General features: G+C 35.5%; 2 protein-coding genes across 2 annotated transcripts; one reads left to right on the top strand and one right to left on the bottom strand.

Annotated features, from left to right (window-relative positions):
- The first annotated feature begins 2,530 nt into the window (after positions 1–2,530).
- On the top strand, positions 2,531–8,767 carry LOC104589878 (putative disease resistance protein At4g27220). Its single transcript, XM_010248326.3, has 2 exons — positions 2,531–2,598; positions 5,269–8,767. The coding sequence occupies exon 2, from the start codon at positions 5,282–5,284 to the stop codon at positions 8,339–8,341; it is 3,060 nt and encodes a 1,019-aa protein (XP_010246628.1). The 5' UTR covers positions 2,531–2,598; positions 5,269–5,281; the 3' UTR covers positions 8,342–8,767.
- A 1,835-nt stretch (positions 8,768–10,602) lies between these two features.
- Positions 10,603–20,471, bottom strand: LOC104589876 (ubiquitin carboxyl-terminal hydrolase 24-like). The gene is made up of 7 exons (XM_010248325.2): positions 20,071–20,471; positions 14,844–15,518; positions 14,027–14,214; positions 13,652–13,899; positions 13,350–13,495; positions 11,653–11,829; positions 10,603–11,063 (listed from the first exon to the last, which is right to left on the bottom strand). Exons 1-7 carry the CDS (start codon positions 20,083–20,085, stop codon positions 10,875–10,877), a joined length of 1,638 nt encoding a protein of 545 aa, XP_010246627.1. The 5' UTR covers positions 20,086–20,471; the 3' UTR covers positions 10,603–10,874.
- Between the last annotated feature and the right edge of the window lie 663 nt (positions 20,472–21,134).

Genomic DNA, 21,134 nt, shown 5'->3' with positions numbered 1-21,134 from the left:
ACCCTACTTTCTTCTATTAATTTATAGTAATGATGTGGTCAAACTTAAGTCTTGAACTAACCATTGAATTTGGTGCCCACTAGAATCAAGCTGACATTTTAGGTCCCATTCGCTATTAAGTAAGTTATTTATTGGTACCCAAGTAAGTATTTCCTAGTAGGTGCATTTAGGCATGTTCTTTTATTTCCTAGGTAAATAAAATAATAATTATTTTAATCCTAAAAATCCATTAATAAAAGGGGTAATTTTGTCATATCCAAGTGTTGACAACTTTCTCCCAAGTGGCAAAGTTATTTACCTACATGAGATATTGATATCACTTACCCAAATAAGTGATACCAGGAAAAATATTTTTCAATAAATCTTACATAAATCTAAAAAAAAAGAACATAAAGTTTGGTCAATGAAAACTAAAGTCTCATTGACCAACTTCCTTCCCCCCCTCTCAAAATTCAGAAAACAATGTTCCCTTAATATAAGATGAGGGAGATGCTTCTAATAGATCGAGAGAATTAAAAAAAATGGGAAATGAAAATAAACCGTCCTATTGAAGCTTTTATAGAATGTTTTTATACCTTCTTTTTTCTTTTTTCAATGAAGCTTATTGGAATCTGAAGCCTATTTGGAGCAGGACTGAGTGAGTAAAACATCCTCTCTTATTCTGTAGTACAGAATTTAGAATCCAAGAATTAGCTTTATATTTCTTAAACTACGCGATTGAGGCTAAAACCACCTCAAAAGACAAGTATTCAGTTTAAAAACAAAATATAAAGAAGATTTATAAAGTTATGCAAACCAGTATAACAAAAATAATAATAATAATAATAATAATAATAATAATAATAATAATAATAATAATAACTCTCAAAATCACTAAAATCTAAAGAGGTAAGTACATTCCAACAAATAAAGTCTATGAAAGTAAATAAATTTGTCTTTCAAATTCGGCTTCATTCTTTACTTCCCTTAGTATAGAACTGCAAATGGACCGGATTGAAATTGGATATATCTAGATCCAAGTCTGATTTATTAATATTTATATTTCAAGAAAACTAAAGCCCCGTTTGGTTTGTAGGAATAGGGGTCTGGAATCGGAATTGGAATGGGCTATTCCGATTCCAACTGTTTGGTTGAGTGGAATCGGAATTCCATTCCCATTCCTGCTGGAATGGTATTCCCCCATTTGAGAGAATGGCCATTCTCTGCCTCTTCTTTGGGAATAAAATTCCATTTCTTCTGATTTTAATTCACATTCTCATTTGTGTCTGAACCAAACAGAATATGGGAATGCACCATTCTGATTCTGATTTCAGAGATTTCGATTTCAATTCCGATTCCAAACCAAACAAACCGTAAATCTTATCCCTCAAATTGATTCACGTATTGTGTACATTCATAAATTTCAACTATAACTAATCAAAATATATATATATATATATATATGACCTAGCTAGAATTGCTGATTTGTATATCATGAATAAAATGACTTATAAATAACATTTACGAGACTTAAAACTATATATGGCACATAGTAAATATATATACAACAGTCAAACCAATTTCATATTCGATTCATTATGAATGGATCAAATTCAGTTCACCTTGACCAGATAGGATTTGAATTCGAATTTACAAAAATGAATACCATTATAGCATAGGAATTATTATATTGATTATGGAAATGGAAAACCATCTCTTTGTGAATGGTAAAACCTCCAGTTTTATAATAGGAATTACTATAAAGTGTAAGGAAAAAGATTATATATGGATCACAAGGCAAGAGAAAAAATTTAAAGTTTGGAAAATTTATTTAATAGAATTGGCTACAGAATTCTGTACCAAAAAAAAACTAAAAAAAAAGGCTATTTTAACAAATGATTTTTGTCTTTTTCCTATTAATAAGAATGGAAAATTTCCTGTAAACAATAAAGTTTGTGCCAATCTTAGTTTCCTCATCATCCCATAAATCTAGTGGGACATATTATATGGTGAAGTTGCATAAACTCATTTTCACTTAGCTCTCTTATTATTAATAAGGTATTTAGGTGTAGTTACATATTAAGACTACATTTGGAAAAATGATATATAATATCATAAATAAGTTCAATTAAATTAATAAGGCTCCTCCCAACTAGTACTAAATATGTGAATATACAGTTTTTGATTAATTGATTTGTGAATTCTTAAGTATGCAATGCATTAGACTAAGAAGAATAAAGTAATGTAAGGAAACATGAAATTGTGAAGGATAAAGAGAAAAAAAAAAGAGAGAAATGCTTCATTTAATTTAGCTTTTATACTTTATTATTTTTAGAATATAAACTTAAAAATTTAAAATTTTTTGCTAGTGGGCATTAATCTAACACAAGAACAAACAAGCATAAGAAGAAATCAAATTGAAGAATGAAAAGGGATACTTTCCTTGATACTTAACAAATTAAAGAATGAAAAGGGATTCTTTGCTTGCCAAGTTCAAAATGGAAACAGAAAAAATCAACCCTATATAAACTCAAAACCATTAGATACTACCAAGAAGTGAAAGAGTATTGAGATATTACTAATTTGTCGTTGCTTCGTTTGCACTCTCATTCTTTCATAGTGAGTAATCCATCTCCTGATGATTTATTTATATCATAATTTTTTAGTTCAAGTTCATTATTTATAATCCTCTTTCTTTAATTATGATGATACGCCCATAAATTATTTAGGTTTTTAAATTTATTATGTATCCTTTTTGTTTTTGTTTTGAATTTTGTAACCCCTTTTGACTATAGCAGCATATCTGACTTATAATTATTTTTAATATGTTTTAAATTCAAATTAAAAAGTGCTTGTAATGTTTCCAATTGACCAATTATGCAATTATTTCATTACTTTATTTATTAGCTTCATGCTAATTAAGTGGTTTAAAGATTATTAAGGATTCTGCACCACATGGTCTATTGATAACCATTTCTTACAAAATAACATGTTATGTTAGATAATTTTATTTGTTAAAAATAGTCTTTATTTATTAAATTATAGTCTTACTCCATTAAGATAACTCTGAGTATATATTAAAAGTCTAAAAACATTGTCAGATAAATTATTAATAGTTAGACATTAAAACAACAAAAATCATGAATCTTACAAAGAACAACATATATTTCTTATTTATTACTTGTTCATATATACTATAAGTTTGGAGTCCAAAGTCAAATCGTTCAAATGTATTCTATAGTGTAGAGGTGAAAATTTCTAAATTGGTATTTGTTAACATTGAAGACTTCCTTGCTTGAATCTATCGCTTTAAAATTTGCAAGTTCCGGGTTTGAATCTCTATAAAATTTAGGAAGAATGACGGTTCAGCACAGGGTCAGAATTCATAGGCCTAAAGTACAGTTGGTTGGGGTAGATGCCAGCTTGGAATTGATGCCAACTCACAGGCGGGCATTGGTGCATAGGGTAGGGATAATTGACCTTTCAAATTGTAGTAGATTTGCAGTGAAAATCAGAATTCTACAATGGGCCTTTCCGTACTTCTCCATAAAATTTACTAGTTTTGTATCTATAACCTAAAAATTAGATCAGGCTGATGTTATCATTCTACTAATTAATGGTTGTATACAACTTCTTTCCACTCTTCACACATATAACATACAACACATAACTATGATATATAAGCTGATGATTTTTGGTTTAGTTAATTTTTATATATTAAAGGCCTAGAACTATTGTGAGATTCATTCTATTTTGTGTTTCAATTCTTCAAAGTATGGGAACAAAGACAAGTTATGAAGTCCTAGACTGTTTTATGGGTCTTCCTTCTCTTTATCAAATTTGTGCTTTACTGAATGAAATGGATTATTTAGTGGAACAAAAATTTTTAGGAAGCTCCTGGGTTGTAATTATTAGAAATAAAACCCATTAACCTGGTTATTAAAATTAACTACTAAATCAAACTTTATAATGGAAATTTAACTTGTGTAAGCAAAGTAAGGTCCAAGGACATTTTAAAGCCGAAGTTTAATTAGAAATTCGTGGACTAATTTGAGCCAAGCTGCATTTCTTTGTTCTAAATTTTCTTTTTCTTTAACCAAGAGGTGACTCCAAATGTACTACATTCATAAAAGTTATAGTACGTGCTATAACTGCAACCTTTATTAAAGGATTCATTAGGAAAGATATATATCTTCCTTATTTCCTTCTTAAACATAAACACATACCTTAGAAAAAAAAAAACATCCCTAATTATTGTTTACCTAATTTTAAGTAATGCACTTCTTTTTATAAAAAAAAAAAGAAAAAAGAAAAAAAGAAAGAAAGAACTTTCACTATTTATAAAAGACAAATTATTATCTTCTGGTACTTGTGAAATATTTTCCCTATCTCTTTATCCAAACACACATGCAAGCATAAACAATCACTTTAATTTCTATAATATATTATTCCTTTCATCTTTTATAGAAACCTTGTCACAATTCATGCAACCATAGTGATGGAAATCCATATTATCAACCTTCTAAGAAATCCATTAATCTATTTTTTCTATCCTTCTCAAAAAAAAGACTAATTATAATGAGTTCATCCCCAAAATCGAAAGTTGTTCTTATAGCCCACTTTCCCTGTGTTATCATCCAAGATTCTAGACCACTTGAGAATTCTTTAGTTTTTAGGCCCATTTAGGGGCCCATCTAGGAAGTTTCTTCTGATATGAGTGTATCTCTTTTACCTCAATAAGCATGTTCTCTTTCTTCCTTACCAAAAACAAAATGGAAAAATCCTTAAACCCCCCGGAGTTTTTTATATATACTAAAACATCTCCTCTCTTTTCTGAAAAATCACTAACCTCCCCTATCAAGTGACACGACAGATCAAAAACCACCCTTCATTTTCCATGGTTTGTTGCAGTCAATATACGATTACACTTGAAATCAAATTTCTACTAAAATCCCAATAGTTCCCTTATTTAGCTTGACTTCAAATCAAATGGATCAAAATGCCTATCGTGGTATACTTTTAGGCTATGTTTGGTTTGAAGGAAAAGGTAGGGAAACCTATACAAGGTTTGTTAAAGGTTTCCCTCCTTTTTCCTTCAAACCAAACAGTGTTAGTATTTGTGCGCTTTTCTATTCGACCATATAATTAAGGTCATTTACAAGATCTTGAGAAGAGTTTTAAGTCCAGTTTTTACTTTATAGAACAGATTTCTCCTCGGTTAGTAAAGTCCCAATAGCAGATCCTTACTCCTGTCACTAGAATTAAATAACGATCAATATATTTTGGCAGGTAATCAAACACTATGGATGCCTTCACATCAATGTGGAGCTTGGTATGTGATCCAACGATGAGTGTATGGGCTTCATTCATGCGTGAAATGGACTATTTCAGAACTGGTAAAATTTTGGAAAATCTCAAGACACAAGCACAACGTCTCCATGCTATCAAGGCTGAAATGGAGACAGTTTCAACAATTCCAGAGAATGAATATTGGCTCCAGGTTGCAGAGGATTTGGAAAGGCAAGTGAAGGATATAGACGAGGGGTTGAAAGAAAACAAACTTGGTGGAAGGCTTCCCTACCTACACATCTTGGCACGTAGGAACCTTGGCAAACACATAGTAACTCTAGAAGAAGAAATTCTTCAGCACTACAATGAAGGCTCCGAGCTAATAAAGAGAGGTCCTGTGGTTGATGAGCTTCAACAACCACAGCCAGAGGAAGTTGAGGCAGTCCCTGCTACAACCATTGATGAACCTCCAAAACCACAGCTAGAGGAAGTTGAGGCAATCCCTGCTACAACCATTGATGAACCTCCACAAGCACAGCCAGTTGAGGTAATCCCGGCTACAACCAACTATGATTACAAAGAGCCTATTCGTCGCAATGTGGAAAGAGTATTAGAATGTGTAAGAGATCTGACCAATGTCCAAAGGATTGGAGTGTGGGGTGTGGGTGGTGTTGGGAAGACCACTGTAATGCAGCAGTTGAAGAACCTACCAGAAATTACTCAGATGTTTGAAGTTGTTATTTGGGTCACAGCTTCCAAGACTTTGAATGTGAGGAATCTGCAAAACAAAATTGCACAGCAATTGAAAATGGAATTGAAGAGCAACTCTGAGGAAGCTGTAGCCAGAGAATTGTTGCAACATCTGGCAACAAAGAAGTACTTGCTTATTTTAGAAGATGTGAGGGAAGCCATAGAGTTGGAAAAGATAGGAGTCCCAAGGCCAAGCGATGAAAACAAGTGTAAGATTATATTAACATCTGCATCATTGGATGTGTGTAGGCAAATGCATACGGATAAGGAGATCAAACTGGAAGTCTTATCCAAAGAACAGGCATGGAAGCTGTTTTCTGAAATTGTTGGTGAAAGGGTCGTGGGTTCTCCTACGATTGAACCAATAGCTACGCGGGTAGCTAAGAAGTGCAGAGGTTTGCCGCTTGCTGTTAAGGTTATTGGAAGGTCCTTAAGAAACAAGCATGATGTCCGCCGCTGGAGACATGCTCTCCGGGACTTGAAATCAAAGACTACTGCTCAGAAGGAAGACGAAGTGTTGGCGATATTGAAGTTTGGTTATGATCGATTAGAGAATGACAATCTGAAGAAGTGCTTCTTGTATGCTGCGTTGTACCCAGAAGACTATGCGATTGATGTAGATGAGCTGATAGATCACTGGTGGGCAGAGGGGTTCATTGCAAATGGTAGCTGGGGCAATGCACGCCAGAAAGGTATTACTTTTGTGAATCAACTTACAGATGCATGTTTACTAGAAAAGATTGAATGTGGGTATCGATCATTCAGAGTGAAAATGCACGATACCATTAGAGACCTTGCATTATATATCACATCACTACCATCACTAGCACCCTCTCGCTGTAACTTCTTAGTGAGGGCAAATGCTGGACTGAATGAATTTCCAGATGAAGTGGAATGGAGACCGGCCAACAAGATTTCTCTCATGGATAATCAAATCTCCAGTCTTCCTGACAGACCGAAATGCTCCTCCTCACTGTCAACATTATTGCTGCAGAGATTTGGACATTTAAAGGTTATTCCGATGTCATTTTTTGAGCATATGCAGGGGCTTGGAGTTCTGGATTTATCAAGGACTAATATTAGGAAGTTACCACCATCTGTTTCGAAGCTCATAGGCCTTCGTGGGCTGTTTCTGTGGGAATGCACGTATTTGACAACTCTACCATCGCAAGTAGAAGCTCTCACCAGCCTTGAGGTGCTTCATGTTGGGCCTTATGTCGAGCACTTGCCTGCTGAGGTTGGAAAACTAACTCATCTCAGGAGTTTGTGGGTGATATTCAGAGCAGGTAGAAGAAAAGAAGATGAAGATGATGATGATGAAGAAGAAGAAGATGATGATGATGAAGAAGAAAAGAAGATGATTCCTGAAGGAATGCTAGCGGAGCTATCTCAACTGGAAGACTTGATAATATATGCCAAAGGATTTGTGAGCTACAAGTTTCAGAATAAATGGATTGGGGTTGCAAAAGCTCTTGCTCGGGAGGCAACCAGTTTGGTGAAGCTAACCAGACTCGGTTTCCTGTTCCCGAGTGTGGATTTTCTCGAGCGATTTCTGAGAGAAAGTTTGTCTTGGAAGAATCAATGCTTGAAGTCATTCTTTCTGGAAGTCACTACCTCAGATTTTGAGTACGTCACTGCGTTAGACTCACCTTTCAACTGGGGACTTGATACTCCGAACGATGATTTTGATCTTGTACCCCGCATTGAAGGAGAGCAGAGTTTGATGTTTGAAGGAGGAGATAGCATACCCTACAGCATCGTGGACTTACTGGGTAAAGCTTCCTTCTTCCAGTTGGTGGGACATAAGACAGCTGAAACGATGTCAAGTTTCAGTTGGGTAGAAGGCCTGAAGCATCTAGAGTGCTGTATTCTGAATGGATGCAATGCCATGAAGACAATGCTCAATCTGGATGATGCTGCCGATGCTATTTTGCAAAACGTAAAGATATTAAGGCTGCTTTTTATGTTGGAACTGAGGACTATTTTGGAGGGACCAGCATTGCCACCAGAAAGCTTCAGTAGCTTGAAATATCTGAATATTCAAAATTGTCCCAGGTTGAAGCATGTCTTTCGAAGAAGCAGTGTTCTGCAACTCCCAAACCTTGAAACAGTTGATATCGCCAACTGCATCGAACTTGAAGAGATAGTGAAGAAAGAAGACAAAGAAACAAAGGATGATTCTGCTGCTGTTGTGATGCTGCCGAAGTTGAAGGTACTGAAAATTAAACACTTGCCAAAGCTAGCTAGGATCTGCAAACCAGATTCACTGGCCAAGCCACCATCGTTAGAAACAATTACAGTTGTTGGGTGCCAGAATCTGTAGAAGCTCCCTCTGAGATTGAGGAGGAGCACCAAGCATCAGGAAAATGCAAACTCTTTCGACACTGGTGCTCTAAGGATGATAAAAGGCAAAAGAGAATGGTGGGAAGCATTGAAATGGGAAGAGAATGAGATCAAACAACTACTCCAATCTCTTTTAGTTCAATGCGGTTGACAGTGCTGGTTTGGTTTGCCATGATATTGTCATGTATTTATTTGGATGTATGTGTGTGTATATAACTATGTATGTAATGTATGTATGTGTACATATTTATTTGGATGTATGTGTGTTTATATATGTACGTGTATTGTTTGTTTGATTTAGGTATGCTTATGTGTGTGTACCATTGTTTTTATGAGTCTAACGACCATTGTTTTTATGTACTCTATTTTCATGTTTTAATTAAGGATTAATGGTTGGATTATGATATGGAAAAGATATAATATGGGAAAATGCATCTTATCAATCATTGGAATCATAAAGGTGTTATTTAATTAAGGGTAAAATGCAGAAACCTCTCATGAAGTTTCTGACAACCATAAAAACCTTTCCTATAGTTTCATTTTAACAAATACCTACCCTAAACTTTTGAGAAATTTAATAAAAACCTCCCTTTCGTCACTGTTCCAGATGAAAAACGTTAGATTGATGCAACAGTTTTTTTCAAATATCCATTCTACCCTTTTATAAATTATTTTATATACAAAATTATTGAAATCACCCCATTTTAACTCAACAAAAAACCTCTTTTAACGATCACTTCAGTAATTTTACATACAAAATTACCGAAATATGTTTTTTTTGTCAAGTTAAAATGGAATTATTTCAGTAATTTTGTATGTAAAATAATTTATAAAAGGGTAGAATGGATATTTGAAAAAAAAAATTGATGAATCAATCTAACGTTTCCAATCTAGAACAGTAACGAAAGAGAGGTTTTTGTTGAGTTTCTCAAAAGTTTAGGGGAGGTATTTATTAAAATGAAACTATAAGGGAGATTTTTATGATTGACAGAAACTTCAGGGAAAATTTTTGTATTTTACCCTTTAATTAATGGTGAATAAGATTTTAAATATGAATTTTGGAGAGCTTAATTAATCAATAATCTCTTCACGATTATGATTATGGTCAAGGATTAAATGATACATACTTTGGTGAATTGGGTTGGGTTATAGAGCTAGCAGCAAAAACATATGCAATTGATGTTTGTTACATATGTTACGTATCGATGATGATGATGATGATTAAAGGTCATGTTTGGTACATAAACGGATTGGAATTGCCATTAGATCCAACTATTGGGATAAGCTTTTGCTTTTGCTTTTTAAGCTTTGAGGTGCAAAAATAAAATTGAGCAAAAATATTATAATATGAGGCCAACACACTTTTAAGCCCCACGCACAAAGCTTAAAATTGTGCTTTCAAAGTACAATTTTAATTTCAAAAATATTATACTTCTGGAGTTGAGCTTTGAAAGTACAAATTGTGAAACTTATCCAAACATAACCCTAGTAATCATTCTAGAACAAGACTCAAAATTATAATTTCAAATAATAGTAATTGTTTCCCCATCACCTAATGCCCATCTTACTCTTTTATAGATCGTTTTCAAGGTTATTCAAGAACCAATTATTTCATTATTATTTAAATGTTTCTTTTTTATCACCTTGACTTAGAAATTTTCTGATTCATTACAACCTAATGAGAAAACAACCAACTTCCCTTTACCCTTGAAACACGTCTGTAATAAAGTCATAGACCCCACTATAAAAGGTGCAGGTCCCATGTATCTTATTACTGCCGTGCAACTTTATCATTGGTTCAACAGCCCGCTGAACAGTCATAGCATTCAGCTAATCCTTGCTCCTTGAATTGCAGCAACACATCACCATCTTATATTGTGAGATGTACCACTGCAGTGTACTGTGGGTAGGGTGCGGGTAGAGAAAAAGTAGGAAATCTGGGTTCTCAATGTTGATGTGAGGTACTTAAGTAATTCAAGCCTCAAAACAACCTTCAGTCTGATAAGTGACAACCCCTCACAGACACAGGATTATGAAATATGAATTCAAATAGTCAGCAAATCCAAATTACAATTTTATACCACAATCCAACTCTTACTACATAGTTTGATTTACCTAAAAATTCCTGGATAAATATAATTTTTGGAAACTCCACCAAGTTAGAAGATTGGATTTAGCAAGTAATAGCATGATTTAATGACAATGAAAAGAAAACGATTTTTTACATTCTTCAAGAGAGTATAGAAAATTTAAAATAGTTCATAAAAACCATTAAAATAATTCCATATAATTAATGACAAGCTGTTAGGACTGTTACACTCACTCAGTATACAACCAAAACCACAAATAGGAGCCAGCAAGACAGTTTCTGGTCTTTGATAACAAGGGTTACAGTGTACAATGGCAGATAGCCCACTGCCCATACTAGCTAACAAATTCTTGAACAGAACTGAGTTTTACTTTTTTACAAGGTTGGGCCTAGGACAATCCTCCTACATGAATTATGGATACCTCTAAACTTGTTTGTAGAAGAGAACATAAGCCTGGTCATGCAAAACCTTGTTAACGCCTACAGCAGTGACAGATGCATCGTCATATCTCAGCCACTGACCATTGGAGTAGCGGACATCAGCAGTATAGTGCCCCCTTGAAGGCTCCCTCCCATGGTGAGTGATTGTTGCAACAAGCTCATATCTCCGGCCCTGTAGAAAGAAACCATGAGATACCAGAGCTAAGGAAAATCTTTTTGAACTTTCCAGAGTTGCTCAAAACTGGCATAAAAATTTGGTGGGGCTATCCAAGGTTCAAAATATCGAAACATCTTGGTGTTTATTGACTGATACTTGTTGGTTTTCAGGGTGACCAATACCCTATATAAGCATAATTACATGATTTCAATTATTTGAAGTTGTGATCAGTGACATGAGAGGCCTCTTGTCAAATAACCAAAAGAAAAAAGTGAGTTTCACTCAAAATAAAATACGGATGCACATAGAGAGTATAAATACTTTGAAACTTGGGGCTACGTTTTTTATTAGGTAAAGTCCTGAACATTACAACCAATCGGTTGGGTGAGATGGCAATGGATTGATTGTTATTTCCACATGTAAATCAACATTGGCTATATCTTGGTTTAATAGGACAAAAAGGACCTAACTTTAAGGACTTTCAAGAATGTTGGACAATTATGGCTTGAACCTGGAGCCTTGCCAATCTAAAATGTGATCACTGGTTAAATAGATTTTATAAAACTAAAAAGCAAGTGAGATCAAGGAAAGAACAGCAGCATACCTCAGCAGATGGAGAAACAAGCAATTCACGACCCAGAACCAGTTCAAGGGGGAAGTGCACAGGCTTATGCAGTTTCATGCTTCCTTGGCTTCCATAGCTGAATCGCATCAAGTGCAATATCATAATCTTTGAAAGTGTCTGTATCTTTACAGACTTGCTAGCACTGACCACCCCAGCCTGAACAATTCCATTTCTAAATATTGTTAATACAACTAAATTATATGCCTTGATGCAATCATTTTGAGTAGAGTGATAAGAAAGGATCCAGATTCTAAACTTCAAATTCCGATACCATGTTCACATAAGAAAGAGATGGAATGGGATAAGCTGGACTATCTATTGATTAACAATACAACAAATACAACTTATCAAAAAAAACGATACAACAAATACAAAAAAAAAAAAAAAAAAAAGTTGTAATGAACAAGAACCATTTAAAAAACGATACACCAAGCAAGGCACAAATCTACCGTAAAAAACACCTTATTGCCTGGCAATGCATTGACAATTACAACCATGTCTTGGCAGAATTGTTGCAATTATCTTCAAACTTACAATAAAGAACAAAGATCATAACAGTGATAAAAATGAAGCACTGATAGCTTTTCTGTAGGAAATCCTGCCAGGTACAGAGCAAAGCTTCTGTACAGAGTGATTACCAGTGTAAAGAGAAAGATTACAGAGTAAAGCTTCTGTACAGAGTAAGAGATCACTGTACATAAAGATTACCAGTACAGCAATTCACGACCCACTGTGCAAAAAGCTTCTTTCTCAGTCAAATCTTTTTCTAATGAGCTGAGATCAGATTTTCCTAATTCTTTTCTTAGTAAAAAGCAATCTGAGGAGGGATTAACCTTTGAAAATCAAGTTCTCATGGTTGGCTGTAGAAGAGCGTAGAAGAGAAATGCCTCACCAAGGGATTGTTGATTAGAAAAGGAATGATGTTGCCTGACATCAGATGTGTGCTATGTAACCAAGAATCAGAGACATCATCTAACGACTCTAACCATCATTTCATCCACTGCAAGTTCTCTGCTAAAGTCTGGTCGCATTTCCTCAAAGCCAATAGACCTCCAATTTTGTATTCCTGCTTCAGTTTGGGTCCATTTTGAAAGCTGGATAATAGGAGGTATGACCAAAAAGGGACAAATTCTATGGGCAGCTATTCCTCTGGCTATAATCTGGGCTGTTTGGGGTGAAAGGAAAAGGATGGTCTTTGACCAAAAAGAAATGTGAGAAGAGGAGCTGATAAATCAGATTTTTGGCAGTTTAATAGCCTGGTTGAGTGTCAATTCGCACTTCAAGGATGATAGCCTCTCTTCTTTTTTGAATGTTGTCTTTTTTGGGGGTTCTTAATGGTGTTCATATGTACAGAAGCTTTTTGTACAGTGAGCTATCACACTTGTAATACAAACTCACATATATTTTGAACAAGCTAAGGACCGTTTCCATTCATCAGTTTTAACATTTGGAGGAGTCCCGAGTTATGAAAGCTTATATGGTGGAATGTTCTAAAATATGAATTGCTAACAATAATCTTCCAGCATTTGTCTCCAGTTTTAGGCTTTTAGCATATATTATCAGTGTGATAACTTGAAAGTTTGAGCTTAAAACAAACATTAAGGTACTAACAACTAATTTTGGAAAATAAAGAAAAAGAAAAAGAAAAAGGCAAAGATAATGACAGTGGGAGGTACCTTTCCTGACACTGATGTTCGATACCCCTCAAGTGTTTCTGGGGCAGAAAATTGACGAAGTGCATCTTCAATGGAACAAACAGCTTCTGGAAAAATATCAAGGTGTAGCAATAGAAATGGCTGAACTGTAGCAGAGGCCTTGTTACCTACATTGCAACCAAAAATGTACCAGATTCGTAATTGGACAAGCAAACGTTAATTTTCTTATTCTTGTATTTATTTACTTATTTTACTTTACTAAGTTAATTGACCTAAGCTAGTAGATGATCAATAGGTAAATATAAATTGCAAAGATGACCCACCTCTTGCCTTAACAACACTTCTCAACTGTCCTCCAAAAATTGCACTTAATTCTGATGGAATGAAACTCTGTGTTCTTGTCACAGAAGATCTGTTCTTTGGCCCAACAGTCTCCCAACCATCCTCTTCTACATTTGACACCAGTGATGCTTTAGCCGTAGTTGAGCTTGAAAATTGATCTTCAAGCTTCAATAATTCATCATGCATCTGATCCATTATGAAACTCAGAAATTCCTGAGCATCTTCTTGTCTGGAAGGAATGGAGAAGCACCTTAGTAATTAGGATCTATCAGGAAAACAAATAACCTAACTGAAAAATAAAAATTATTGAATAGTGATTAATAAAAAAATAAACAATATGCAAAATAAGCACCAACCTATGCCTGCCTGATATACTATTTGGAACATCTGGAGTAAAATTTTTAAGAATGGGTTCAAACATGGCAGGTCTGAAAGGTAATCCAGTCTCAACAACTGACATTTCCTTCTTCTTCAAAGTTGAACCAGTGGGCATATCAAAATCAGAGATGAACTCAACAAATGCACATAATGTTGGGTATCCAGTCTGAAAAGAAATCAAAATTCATAATGAGAACCAGGTAACATAAATGTTAAGGGTTGTTCTCCAGTGTGAATTGCCTTTTTTTCCTGGGGGAAAAGGGGGTGATTCCAAGAAAACTAGGCCCTATAAATGGTTTGAAAAAACATTATTTTCATAAAACAAAATACATAAAAGACATTCATGGCTGTTTAATGTCCTTTTTCTCCAAAGGCATAAACGCATTTTTGAATTTCTGGTTTCAGAAACACGATCTCCTCTGCTGACTTGATATTATGTTGCATAAGGCATATAATATTCAGTAGGGGCACAACTTAGTTGGCCTAAGCAATTTACACTGCCCACCCTTATGGAAGTGAAAACATGTTTTTATTTTTGAAAGCATCTTTTTTGTTGGGTTTAGAAACATGGCTGTTTTTCTGAATCAAACTGATAATATTCTCACTTTGCTTTGAGAGAATACACTTTGAACAACATGTTTTTCGTTGATGTGGGCATTTCTAGAAACAAGAATAAAAACATTTATGTTGGAGAACATCTCCTAAATGATTTTATATTCTATTTTATAAGCTACAGGACCCTCAAGTGCATACTAATAAAAGATAGAAAGTATAGTTGCACCAAAAGATCAAAACCTTGGGAATATCTCGAGTTCTTAGTTCCTGCAAAAGCTGAACAAAAGGAGAACAGGACAGTAAAGCCTGCAGTGTTGCATTGAGAAAGCATAAATTCCCCGAGTTGATTAAGCCTCGTGGCAGTAAATCTTTAACAAATGTACTTGACTGATTCACTGCCTTCTGAATATCATCATTAGAAGCCACAAGTGTTGATGAATTGACAAGTACTTCATCTGGAATAGAGTGAGATGTGATGAGAAAATTTCTGTCCACTGGGCTTGTTAGCTGCTTTGGAGGACCAGCATCCAGAGAGATATATAATGAAGGAAAATCTAGACAACCTCCTTCATGTTCTTTTACGCCATTACAATATGGAGAAAAATTGGATGAATTCTGGATACTTCCATTCTCTTTCATACTTCCTGACACTCTTTGCAATTTATTGGTTGCTGCATTAACAGTCTTGATTGCATTGTCCTTCACTACCATATTTGGTAGCTGGAAATCTTTAGACCCTTTCAAAGAATCAGCTTGCACAGGTTCACATTTCAAACCACCCAAGGATCTTACAGTCTCAAAATCCAAAGAACCAAAACGGAGGTCTTTCTTCCCCAAAGGTTGTACAGTGTTCTCTGATGCTTGCCTCTGGAATGACCTGACCTCATCTTCGGTAAATGACCCAAATATAAATACCTGCTTCAGCAACAGGAAACCAATAAAAACATGTACACAATACAAATGTCGGTTTCGATCGTAAGTGAAATTACATAAAACAATATCAAAATTCCACATGATGACATCATACCAATAGAATATTATTTTCCAAATGTCAGTGATAAATAACACATGACAAAATCAAACACTAACCAGAATGTAGTCTACAAATATGCAAATGAAACCAACCAACCACAAGGCGTTAACAGGCCTTGACTAATTTGTCTGTCTATAAGGAAACCTTCTAAAAAAAATTATATATATACATAGATAATAGAATTAACAACCTCAGGTAAATCAGTACAACTATTAAATGCAGGCACATCTTTAAGTCTTTTGTTGTATTTTTCAATTTTTGAAGTCTTTAGTGTTATTGTGTACCAATGCTTCAAAAGTATTTCTGTAAGCACGACATAAATTATTAGGTGCAAATACGTTTTCTAATATCCCTAATCAATGCAGTATGTGTAAAGAGAAGGAAGAATCCATTGACTAATGACTACCTATTTCAAGATGCTCCCTTACCTCTGCAATTTAGAAATTCTTCTCATTTATATTTAAACAGTTCATGGGACTGACCCTATTAAAAAAGTAATATCATCCTGTTTTCAAAAGGAGACATACTTTGGGGTATGATCCCTTCAGCTATTTGTTGAAGTATCTAGAAAGGAACCCTAAAGTTTTGAAGGAAAGGAAGACCATTCTCCCAACTACATGCCATTACGATAGAAAGGAATTTGCTTTTAGGTAGAATGTCATTTTTGTGTAGAGGGTGGTATGCAGTTAAGCTATTTTTGTATTTTCTCCTTCTTGTATACATGCTCTCTAATTTATTCTAGGATTTTTATTACATATAAAATTATAATGTTTTTCTAATATTCCATTCTTCCTAGACACAACATATTAGGCACCTCTTGCTTCCACATTTAAGAACTGGCATTATCCACAATGCCAGACATAACCAGATCCATTCCCACACAACATCCAGCTACATACAACTAAGACATAAAGTAACTACTTGACAAGAAAGACCTAGAATGTAGGAATCAAATTGGATGCTTTTCATATCGCCATCTCATTTGATAGTAATGCTTCTTCAATTCCCACATTCTTGGTAAGAACCTACATTCAAACTCATGATTCAAACACCAATATTTACATGCTTGCACCCACTATGCAATTAATAATTTCAAACTCGTGGCTCATACTAAATAGAAATCTCCTACTGAGGTTCCTCTATGAAAATGTTACAGCACATTCACAATGTGGGTTAAAACTCTAGAACAAATTACATGGGCTTGATTATCCTCACATGTGTCACTTGTAGGTTTCCTATGTACTAGATATATGTGACTAAAGTTAACAGTAAGAATAAGGAACTATAAGATGCTTTATCCAACTAAGAAAGGTTCTACCATGTACTCCAAAGAGTTAGTTATTCCCTAGATCATATTACGTTCATAGAGTCGCCTTTAGTTACGGATGCATTTACTTATTCTATAGATAGAAATCTTCCACATCTTCACCAGTATCACCTTTTTTTTTTTTTGATCAGTAACAATGAAATTTTATTAATGATAAAAAATCAGGTTTATAAAGGGATGGAGCTAAAAAGTCTTAACTCCAGCTACCCAAGTGACTTTTTGACCATGCAGTGATTACAAAACAGCCCAGAAAAATGTATCTCTATTTACCCCTTGCCTAGCTAGACCATCAGTCAATGCATTTGCACTTCTCTTTATCCATGTACATTGAATTTCCACGTCCTTGGTTAACCACTTATACTTCCTCTTTCATTGCTGTATTTCCACATCATAACACTGTCCTCTTTTAGCCATTTCACCACCACTTCAGAATCACCTTCTATAACCACCTTTTTGATATTCATTACCCTGACCCTTTGAATCCCTTCAATAGCTGCTAAAATCTCAGCCCTCAAGGAGTCACCCACCCCAATCGGCCCAGAGTACATGGCTAAAAAGTTCCCTGTTTCATCCCTTATCACACCCCCAATTCCGGAAGGCCCTGGGTTCCCTATACTGCTGCCATCAAAGTTCAGTTTGGTGAACCCAAGGGGTGGAGGAGTCCAGCAAACTTTTAATATCTTCCTACATAAACTTGAATCTGCAATCTCCTTCCAATTCCTTAACAGTACTTTGAACAGCTCCAATGTTCTCAACCATTGTACCATCCTAATATGGATGATCTCCATGACTTCTTCCGCGCTTCTCTCTTTATTTGAGAAGATCCTTGAGTTCCTCTCCTCCCACACTGTCCAACAGACTGCAGCTCTACCACACCTCCACATGATTTTAGCCCTTTTAGTTGGCCAATTAGGCATGAAGGAAAACAAGCTTGGAACATTCAAAGGGGGAGTCCACCTACATCCAAACAGATAAGTAAACCATACCCAAATAGCTTTAACAAACTGACAAGATGTTAGTAAATGATATCCAGACTCAACATCGGACTTACAGAGAACACACCATTGAGGAGACAAGCAGTTGTTGGGTCTTTTCCTTTGGAGTAGATCCCTTGTATTAACTCTTCCCAGGAAAGCCTCCCAACCTTAGGAGGTATAGGTTGACATCACACTTCTTTAACAGGAAAAGAAGAACCAACCGGATGAGAGGGTAACAGTGCTTTGAAAAAGAAGCACAAGTGTATGAACCCGAGGGAGTTAGTGTCCAAATTTTGTTATCTGCTTTAGATGGCTCAAAGAATACCCCTTCAAGAAGAGATAGTAAGGCTATAGTACTGGCAAACTCTGTGTCCCTAACACCTCTTCTCAAACTTAAATTCCAACCAACCCCAGAAGGTGAATTGAAAGGAACAAGAAATGATGAAATTGGTTCATTCTTAAGGGAAGACATAGCAAAAAGGACTAGAAATTGATCTTTCAAAGGGGAATCCCCAACCCAAACATGTTCCCAGAATTTGATAAGGTTACCAGAATGCAAGTCATACCTGATCCATGGAGAAAATAAAGGCAAGATGGCTTGAATAGCTCTCCAAGGAAAAGCTCTTGTAGCCCGTGCTAGAATTCCTGAGTCCCATCCATTGTTTGCTAGTCCATGTATACTTCCCACCACCTTAACCCACAATCTTTCTATCTCCAATGAGAATCTCCACAACCATTTCCATAATAATGCAAGATTCCTAATCCTAATATTACCAATACCCAACCCTCCATTTTACCTCTATAGACTACCTCCCACTTGACCCTAGGGTACTCTTCTCCTCCCCCGGCTCCCATAGAAAATCCCTTATTAGCTTTTCCAACCTATTAGCCACCTTCACCGGTATCCTAAAAACTAACAAAAAATATACAAGAAGGTTAGCCAATGTAGACCTAATTAATGTGATTCTCCCTCCAAGAGACAAATAATTTCTTTTCCAGATGGCAAGTCTCTTTTCAAATCTCTCCACTATAGGGGCCCAGAAATCATCTCTCTAAGGATTATCCCCCAAAGGTAAGCCCAAGTAGGTTAAAGGCCAGTTAGACACTACACAACCCAACATATCTGCATACTCCCCAATCCCCCTTTCCCCCATATTGACTCCAACTATACAATTTTTTTCAAAGTTCACCCTCAGATTTGACATCTGTTCAAAAAGCTACATAGAGAGTTTCAAAGTTTTAATCCAATTGATATCCCCTCCTTCACAAAACAGAATTGTATCATCTGCAAATTGTAAATGTGTAAGTGGTACCTTATCCCTTCCAGTATCACCTTCAAAATTTCAGAATTAAAAGTTCGTACCAACCTTCTACATGTGCATCATATAAGTCATAGAAAAAAGGTCCCAAATACAACCTTAACATTTAGGAGCTAGCATCTACAACAATATAGTGATTGTCCATTTTCTTTCAACCAAAAATGGGGGACAAAGGTGTCAGGTCCGAAAGATAAAATTCCTTCTAATAAACCACTTACATGGGGGAAAAGGGAAGGCATCAGAAATTTGATGCTTTCAGTGAAAAAATCGATTCACCAATTCTAGCATGCTTGCAGAATATACCAAACCAAAACCACACTCAATCATGGAACTCACTTTGCTTGTCTACCAATGACCGGAGGAAACAGATAAATAAGTCAATTTAGTCCCAGATTCCCTAATAATCAGAATTATTCTTACAGCCTTGTTATATCCATTTCATATGTCTCAGGTTTACATCTACAAATTGCAGCACGACCAGAAAAACGAATTTAGTTATTTATTTTTTCTTCGTGGGGAGAGGTAATCTGAAGAAGTTCAATCAGGCATTGACAAAAGGGGAGGAATATAATCTTCGTCCTTTTTTCAACCAAAGTCCTAAAAAGCAAAAATTGATCATTCGAACCTCCGGTCAGAGAAAAACCATTCATCAAAAGGTATGGGACCCATCGAGAAATCCAAAATCAACGAAAGAAAATAATAATAACTATATTCTGTTTAATTCAATCAAATTCCATAAATAGAATACGTTTAATGATAAACCCTTAAACGAAGAAACAAAAAAAAACAATACATAGAAAGAAAAAAATACCTTAGAATCACTCATCTTTTCGGGAGAAGATAAGAAGCGTAAACAAAACCCTCGAACCGAACCTGTGCTTTTTCCGATCAAAAAGGAAAACAAGCCGTCTTGGATAGGAATTGCAGAGTAGAGATTGTAACCAAACTCCGATGAGAGGAGAAGAGAGCGGGAAGTCGATAGGAGACATGAAATATAAGAAACAGAGGAGAAGAAGAAGAAGAATATATAGTGAAGGGCTTCTCCTACTCTCGTTAGAAGCCGCTCAGCGGAGAACTTCTGCTCCAACAAGGTCACCACTGTATAGAGGTGAGGAGGTGGAGTTAGGATTTAGAAACAGAGTAGGAGACGGAGAGAGAGAGAGAGAGAGAGAGAGAGAGAGAGAGAGAGTATACGTTTGAGCCTTCGAGGCTAATTTGGGGAAGTTGTTTTCACTGCCAATTTAGGATTTGATTTTAGTTTACGAACACCATCTCTATGGGACCCGCAAAGCTTAGAACCACTGGATCTATATAGTTGTGTTGGTAAGAGTAAATAAATCATCATCATAAATTCTTAATGGGTCCTACTGAGATCAGAACCGTTGAATCTTTATCTTTTCGTTGGATGATGAGAAGTTTGTATGATGTGATTGCCCCGAAGAGAATGAAAGAATCTCTATGGTGATGACCGATTATACAAATTCTGGCGAGTTGGACCTGCCAACATGCCAACATATTATTAAGGCTCACTTTGGAAGAGTACAAATATAAATTTGTATGTATTTATAATATTTGTATTTGCACTTTTTCTATAAGGAATATAAAAATAAATATATACAGTATATATATATATACAAAATATAAAATTTTACATTCTATAAATTTATATTTATATTTTTTCCAAACAGAGCTAAGTTATAAAACTAACATGATCTGACACCGAACATCTGCATGGCGGGTCCCATGGTGTTTGGTAGGTGTTGAAAAGTAATTTGTTGGCCGGATATCCGGACTCATTTCCGGCGATTCCTCTCTCACCACGAATAGGATTTCAATGAGGTATTGTAACTAGACTTGTTCATGGGTTCGGTTCGG

Source organism: Nelumbo nucifera, chromosome 2 (genome assembly GCF_055504915.1).
Source record: "Nelumbo nucifera cultivar China Antique chromosome 2, China Antique-T2T, whole genome shotgun sequence".
Lineage (NCBI taxonomy): Eukaryota > Viridiplantae > Streptophyta > Magnoliopsida > Proteales > Nelumbonaceae > Nelumbo > Nelumbo nucifera.
This window is presented reverse-complemented; position numbering and strand designations above follow the sequence as displayed.